Source organism: Psittacula echo (assembly GCF_963264785.1).
Source record: "Psittacula echo genome assembly, chromosome: 12".
Lineage (NCBI taxonomy): Eukaryota > Metazoa > Chordata > Aves > Psittaciformes > Psittacidae > Psittacula > Psittacula echo.
The window spans coordinates 5,590,224-5,597,782 of record NC_137747.1 but is presented as its reverse complement, the minus strand read 5'-3'; the positions used below and the strand labels follow the sequence as shown (position 1 = coordinate 5,597,782).

The window sequence follows — 7,559 nt, the reverse complement described above, 5'->3', positions numbered from 1 at the left end:
ATGATGAAGCTTCTGCCCATCGTCCCACTCCTCCTGCTTCTCCTGACGATGCTGGAAGCCAGACCAAAGCCTGCAGGTGAGTCCCAGCTGGTGGAGAGTGCCTGGAGGAGAGAGAAGCGCAGTGAAGCCCTTGCTGCTTGAGGTGGGGGGGACTGGATGCCTCTTCTTTGGAGCATCCCCAGCAGGATGGAGGATCTGCCCAGGCGTGGGACCCGAAATTCCCAGTGCTGTCCAGGGGAGCAGGAGCTTGAGCCTGGCCCCAGCACCAGACCCAGGTCTGGTGCCACTTGCTCTGGGCATGGCCTCAGCTTTGACACAGCCCAGCTCAGGGCTTGTCACCCCTCTGACCTCAGCAGGAGACACAGGCATGAGGGGGAACATCCTCCCATCATGGGTCTCCTGACAGAGGGGACAAAGCAAACCCAGGGGTACCAGCCCCTCTCCTCCTGGGGCAGAGGCACCCAAGTCAGTTCCAGTTTAGAAACAGTGAAGGCACCAAATGGAGAAAGGAGCGGGTATGTCTTGGAGACCTTCAAAGCAGTTGAGATGACAGCTCGGGTCTGGGCAGCATCCCAAGGGGACTCAAAGTGTTTGCTTACCATTAGGGCCAAATTCTCCCAGGCTTGGGTACATACAAGCCAAGCAAAATATGTTCATTGGCATTTCACTTGCTAAATACTCTCCAAGTTTGCACTGGAAGTAGCACCCGTATGTCCAAGAGAGGCTCTTTGGCTCGATCCCTGCCATGTGCATGCCCTTAGCTCTGCTTCTCACTGTCTCATTTTCTGCCATTAAAAAATAAAAGACAAATCACCAAAGCAAGCCCTGGTTTTAGGCAGAAACTGGCAAAATGCGGTAAAACCCAGGGATGGCTGGAGCTGTGGGAGGCTGTTTGAATTGCCCAGAGCAGTGTGTTCCTGCTTGCCACTTGAGCAAGTAGGAGCCCATGTGGTGCAGAGGTCTGGGGCAGGGACTGCAGCTTGCAGAGAACAGCACAAGGCACTGGTCTGGTTTCCAGTTTAATGCTCTGATTTGCTGCAGAGATGAAGATGCTGCTGCCTAAACCTGTGCCTAAGCCCTGCCAGGGTAAATGCTGACAGAGAGGTGTTTCTGCAGCTTCTGGGGCTGCTGGCTGTGGAAATGCAGGGAGCAGGAGCTGGGTCTGGCTAAAGGGATGGTACTGGGGAGGAGGGGATGCTGCCATTTCCCCACAGCCTGGGCATATCTTCCTGCCTGTCATCCCTGCTTCTGCTCTGCCAGCACCCTCCATGAGGTTATCTGGCAGCAGGGGCTGCACAGATCTGCCCACTCCACCTTCCACTGAGCACCCTTCAAGCCACCTCACGGGGATGTCTCTGCTGCCAGCCCTGCTCTCCACAGGCAGTTGTGAGGCTGAACTGTCTCTTTCCCCCCTTCCAGCCCTGAAGTGCAGGACAGGTCCGCTGGACATCGTGTTTGTGATCGACAGCTCCCGCAGCGTGCGCCCCTTTGAGTTCGAGACCATGCGGCGGTTCATGATGGACATCATCAGCAGCCTGGATGTGGGCCCCAACGCCACACGGGTGGGGGTGATCCAGTATTCCAGCCAGGTGCAGAACATCTTCTCCCTCAAGACCTTCTTCACACGGGCGGACATGGAGAAGGCCATCAACAGCATCGTCCCGCTGGCCCAGGGCACCATGACGGGGCTGGCCATCCAGTACGCCATGAACGTGGCCTTCACCACGCAGGAGGGCGCGCGCCCTCTGCACAAGAAGATCCCCCGCATTGCCATCATCGTGACAGATGGACGGCCCCAGGACCGTGTCACCGAGGTGGCCACGCAGGCCCGGAATGCTGGCATTGAGATCTACGCCGTGGGCATCCAGCGGGCAGACATGAACTCGCTGCGCGCCATGGCCTCGCCGCCGCTGGAGGAGCACGTCTTCCTGGTGGAGTCCTTTGAGCTCATCCAGCAGTTTGGGAAGCAGTTCCAGGACAAGCTCTGCGGTGGGTGAGAGCTGTGGCTGCAGGGGTGGGCAAGGATGGTGCTGGTGCCTGCTCCTCACCTGGGCTAGAAGGTGACCTTCTGAGGGGTGTTTGGGGTGGCTGCCCTTGCTGGGAGCAGCATGGACAGGGAAACATGGTGCCAGGACACCAAAGGATACCAAGGCAAGGTGGCCTTTCCTCTTGCTCACCTTTTCTGGGGTGGGATAAAGAAAGCTTTGAAAGCATTGCAAGCAAGTGATTTTCTTCACCCATGCATGGTAGCTCTGCCCCAAGCCAGGACATCATGGGAGCAGTGATGGGAATACTAAAGAGCAGGAAATGTGGAGCTGGTTTCCCTGAGTATGACGGGGATGGATGACACATCCCAGAGCCCTGTGTACATTTTGACGTGGCTCTAACAGGGTCTCCTCCTACACAGACACATGCATGGCATCTGCTGCATGCGCGTTGGTGTTTAATAAACCAGGAGGCTGATTCGTACCATGGCCATGCTGATGCTGGTCAGGAGCTTGGAGGCTGGGACCTGTCTATCTCCTGCCATGCTGGGGTCAGAGATCTGTCGCTGCAGCAAGCCAGCAAGACCTTGCTCATGTGCTTCAGCATCTGTTGAAGGGCAGAAGGCAGCTGCCAGCCTTTTCCAGGCAGTGTTTTCTAGCAAGGAGCACATGCAGGGCTGCGTTAGTGCCATGGCGAGTCCTTGTGTGCTGGAGCAGGGGGTCCAGGGCTCACCAGATATTGCCTTCCTGGCGGCATGGACACACAGACCTGGCTCCTTCAGTATGTTCCAGCTGAGCTCAAGCTTTTGCTTATTCAGCTCAAGCTGTCATCGGTATCAATACTGAGCATTGATTTAGCACTCAGGTAGATCAAAAAGCCAAGGTGGCTCTGAAACCTACCCCGCACAGTGTCCATGTCTGTGCCCTGGAAATCAGTGGGTGAACACGGGGGCTGGGAGGACTGGCGCTGTGTGGGTCATTCCGGTGGATTTGGCTGCAGGGACAGGGCACGTGGCAGAGCTGGGGTCCCTGTGAATCAGCCCATGGGCTGTTCTGATGTCTGTTCTGTCTTGCAGGGGTGGACATGTGCATGGGACAGGAGCATGGCTGCCAGCACAGCTGCATCAGCACTTCTGGCTCCTTCTACTGTGAATGCAACCCAGGCTACAGGCTCAACGTGGACGGAAAGACCTGTTCTTGTAAAAACCCTTCTTTTGTCCTAACTCTCGTAGAGGGCTTGTAGTTACAGGTCTCATGGAGGGAAGCTGAAATGCAGCACAAGACCCAGGGAGGGCAGCAGCAGCCTGGGTGCTCTGTGCACAGTGCCTGCTGCCTCCTGGGTGTGTAATGACCATAGACACTCGGTATTGCTGAATCCTGATCAGCTCTCTGGGATGGCCACCTGGGGCTCATGTGGGCACAACCTGAGGGGGCTCTGGGCAGGGGGTACCGGAGGATGCACATCCCAGCCACCAAAGTGCACAGTGGTTTAGCCCTGTATGGTGAAGGCAAAGCTGTATTAGCTGGTCTGGTCATCACCCTGGGACTTTTCCTTCTTGTCTCATGGTGCTGGGAGCTGCTGTGAAGCCCTGGAGCAGGCCCTTCTCAGCTGCCCCAGGGAGGCTGGGACAGGAGGGTGACAGTGTCCTGCTCCCTGCAGTCATTGATGCGTGTGCGGACGGGAGACACGGCTGTCAACACCAGTGCGTCAGCGTTCGTGGATCGTACACGTGCCACTGCCGTGCGGGTTACTACCTCCACCAGAACAAGAAGAGCTGCATCAGTATGTGGCCATCTCCCTTCCTGTCCCTTCTTCATTTGCTTCTCGCTCTCTGTCTCCTTCTCTTGTCTTTCCCTTTCCACCCACCCCTCTCCTTCTCTCACCAGTGATCGATTACTGCAGCTTCGGAAACCACAGCTGCCAGCATGAGTGCGTGAGCATCCCCAACGGGCACTACTGCCGCTGCCGCAGCGGGTTCACACTGCAGCCTGACAGCAGGTCCTGCAGAGGTAGGTCCCGGTGCAGCGCAGCCTGCAGTATATGGCAGATACCTTTATGTCCTGCCCAGTCCCTAGGGAAAGGGCTGTTCCTGGACCTGAATGGGGATAACACTGTGCTCTTGGCTTGTCTTCCAGCCACTGACCTCTGCAATGGCGTGGATCATGGCTGCGAGTTCAAGTGTGTGAGCACAGAGGGCTCCTACCGCTGTGTGTGCCCTGAGGGCCAGCAGCTCCAGGCCGATGGCAAGGCGTGCAGCAGTGAGTACTGGGATGAGGCTCTTGGCATCCTCCTCATCTGCGCTCTGTGCTCCTGGAGAGGGCTTACCTGAAACTGAGCTGCTGGTCTAAGTGGGAGTTTGAGCTGGGTTGGAAGAGGATGGAGAGCTGGCTGGGCTTGGGGAATGCCCCGGCTGCTACAGGGATGGATGCGGGCTTGTGTCCTGAGAGACATGGCCCAGAATATACAACAGGAGCTTTGAGGAAAAGGGAGACCTAGGAAAGACTTTTAGGGGATGCTGGGGTGGCAGTGGAGGTTTTGGGGCTGAGACCCCTGGTTATGCTTTGCCCTGATTCCCAGCCTCATGTGGGCTGCAGTTCCAGGGGTCCACGCGGTGTCCTGAAGCCCAGTCCTAGCACTGGGCACCCTCACGCTGATGGTACCTGTGGCCAGGCTTGTCCCTTCTCACCTTACCCCTGTGCCCCCAGAGTGCGGGACTGGACACGTCGACCTGGTGATGGTGATTGATGGTTCCAAGAGTGTCCGGCCCCAGAACTTTGAGCTGGTGAAGCAGTTTGTGAACCGCATCGTGGACCTGCTGGAGGTGTCCCTGCACGGCACGCGCGTGGGGCTGGTGCAGTACTCCAGCCGCGTCCGCACCGAGTTCCCCCTCAACAAGTACCACAGCGCGGATGAGATCAAGAAGGCGGTGATGGAGGTGGAGTACATGGAGAAAGGCACCATGACGGGCCTTGCCCTCAAGCACATGGTGGAGCACAGCTTCTCCGAGCTGGAAGGTGCCAGGCCTCTCTCCCATAATGTCCCCAGAATCGGGCTTGTCTTCACAGATGGGCGCTCCCAGGATGACATCTCTGAATGGGCCAGGAGAGCAAAGGAGTCAGGTATGAGGGCTGGAGAACCCCAAACTGCAGTGCTTTGGGCACCGCAGGATGGTTCCTCAGGGAGCTGGGCTCGGGGGGGAGGCTGCAGCATCCAGCCTTGGTGTGCTACATCACCCCGATCTGCAGGGGCAGAAGTGCCTCTGCCATGGTTCAGGCTGCTCTTGAGCATCATCCTTCATGCAGCAACCTGCACCACAGAGGTGCTGCCGTTTCCTGCCTAAATTCCTGATGTGTATTTGAGAAGCCCAGTGTAAATCCTGCATCCTTGGCTTTGCTCCCTTTGGTCTGCGGGATGTGGGGTGGCCAGTGCAGTGCTCAGGATCCATGCTTGCCATGCAGGGATCGTTATGTTTGCTGTGGGTGTTGGTAAGGCTGTGGAAGAGGAACTGAGAGCAATCGCCTCCGAGCCGGTGGAGCAACACTTCTCCTACTCAGCAGACTTCACCACCATGACCCACCTCGTGGAGAACTTCAAGCTGAACATCTGTCCAGGTGGGTGCCCGGGGGGGGCACAGCTCCAGGTCGGGGTAGCCCTCCTCTCCCTACAGAGCCAGTGGGGTGGTTTCTGTCTCTGTCACCCTGCATCATGTACCTCAGGACTGGGCTGGTGCGAGCCCAGGCTGCCCCTGGCTCTCACGGTGATGCCTGGCAGTGAGCTTCCTGGGCTAGCAGGGATGCAGTCTGGCAAAAAGGAGTGAGGCTGGGAAAAGGGGGAAATGTGGGGAGGAGCCACAAGGCTCAGGTCCTGCCCTAGGGAGTGGATGCAGGAACAAGGGACTGGAGCTGTGCGGGAGCAGGGGAGAGCTGGGCACCACGAGGCCGTGGCTCTGACTGCACCCAAACCCCCATGGTCACAGAGGAAGGCAAAGGGGAGACTGAGATCCGCAGCCCCTGCGAGTGCGACGCGCTGGTGCAGTTCCAGACGAACACTGTGGCCATCCTGCAGAGCCTGACCGAGAAAAATATCCTTCGGGTGATGCCTGGGCTTGCCGGGGTGCAGGGCAGCCCAGGGACAGAGCGCACATGGGGAGGGATGGATAAATGGGAACAGGGAAAATCATAGGGTCCCTCAAGGGGAGCGTCTGGCTCACACTGTTTCCTTAGCACGTTCACTCGCTCAGATGACAGCCAGACTTGAAGACTTGGAAAAGCAGATTGCCAAGAAGAAGTGATCCTTCCAGAGGGCTGCAGCGTTCGTACGGGGCACGGGGATGTACAGTAGCTACGTGGCATTGTTATTGCTAGGTTATTGTAAAGCATCAGTGTTTGTTCTTGTACCACAAAACCCCCGGGGGGATGTGGAGAGTATTTAAAAACGCCAAAATCCTAAAAAAAAAAAAATCCAAAAAAAAAAGAACTTGAGCAAGAGCCCCTGCAGTGAAGCCAAGGGGTTCAGCCAGAGTCGGTGCCTCATTCCTCTGAGCTGGTAGCTCTGCGATGAGGTGGGGTGACTGCGTGGGCAGGCTGGGCTTTGGACGAGGGTTTAGATCGGATATTAGGGACAATTTCTTCGCTGGGAGGGTGCTCGGGCATTGGAACAGGCTGCCCAGGGCAGTGCTGGAGTCACCGTCCCTACAAGTGGTCACAAACTGTGTAGATGAGGCCCTCAGTGACATGGGTTAGTGGTGGCCTTGGCAGTGCTGGGGTGATGGTTGGACCTGATGATCTCAAAGCTCTTTTCCAACCCAGCTGATTCCATGATTCTGCATTGATACCCAGCCTTTTCCCAGAGCGACGGGGATGAACCAGCCCCTGCACAGCCCCCAGCACCCAGCTCCGCAAGAGAAAACCCCTCCAGTGATGATACCCTGGGAGCCACCAAGTGCTGGGGCCAGGAGAGCTGCGGGCAATGCACAGGGACGGATGCAGCCCAACCAGCTCCCACGTGGCACCCGGGTGTGCACCCATGGGGAAGCAGGCGGCAGGAATCAGGAAGATCCCCTTATCTCTGTTTTGGCAGAATTGGTCTGGAATCGGTCATTATCTTGTTTGGTTTTTTAATCACATAGCAAAATGGTAATAATTCTTTCCATAGCTATCCATGTGTGTGTATATATATTTCATTCTGAGAGCGGGGCAGTGCTGATTTTAAACACTTCTTTTATATAAAGAAATTTCTATCCTGACAATAAACACCCTCAAGATTTGTACGACACGTTCCTCTCCTTTCGGCTGGGCTGCAGGGCCACAGAGGCATCTCTGCATCAGCAGAAACGATGCAGAGGACAGAACTCTGTCCTCAGGCTTCGAGGAGCTGGTACGTGGTTATCTTCTGTGTGCTTGAGGCTGGGATTTGGAGCTGAGGAGCAGGAAGATGAAGGCAGGGCCTGGGTTGGGCTGTGGAGCTTCCTGGGACTGCTCTGGGGAAAGGAGCTGGGAAGAGCTCAGGTACTTGTTCTATGAGCTGAAGAGTAGCTTTTCCCACGTGCAATTGAAAGCAGTGGTTCCCCAGGT

The 7,559-nt window shown here is 56.7% G+C and overlaps 1 protein-coding gene across 1 annotated transcript; it reads left to right on the top strand.

Moving 5' to 3' along the window:
• MATN4 (matrilin 4) lies at positions 1-6,277 on the top strand (the record flags this gene model as incomplete). The annotated part of the gene is made up of 10 exons (XM_080627940.1): positions 1-76; positions 1,420-1,989; positions 3,062-3,184; positions 3,646-3,768; positions 3,873-3,995; positions 4,122-4,244; positions 4,692-5,105; positions 5,445-5,597; positions 5,963-6,078; positions 6,227-6,277. The coding sequence occupies 10 exons, from the start codon at positions 1-3 to the stop codon at positions 6,275-6,277; spliced, it is 1,872 nt and encodes a 623-aa protein (XP_080484066.1).
• Positions 6,278-7,559: the final 1,282 nt, after the last annotated feature.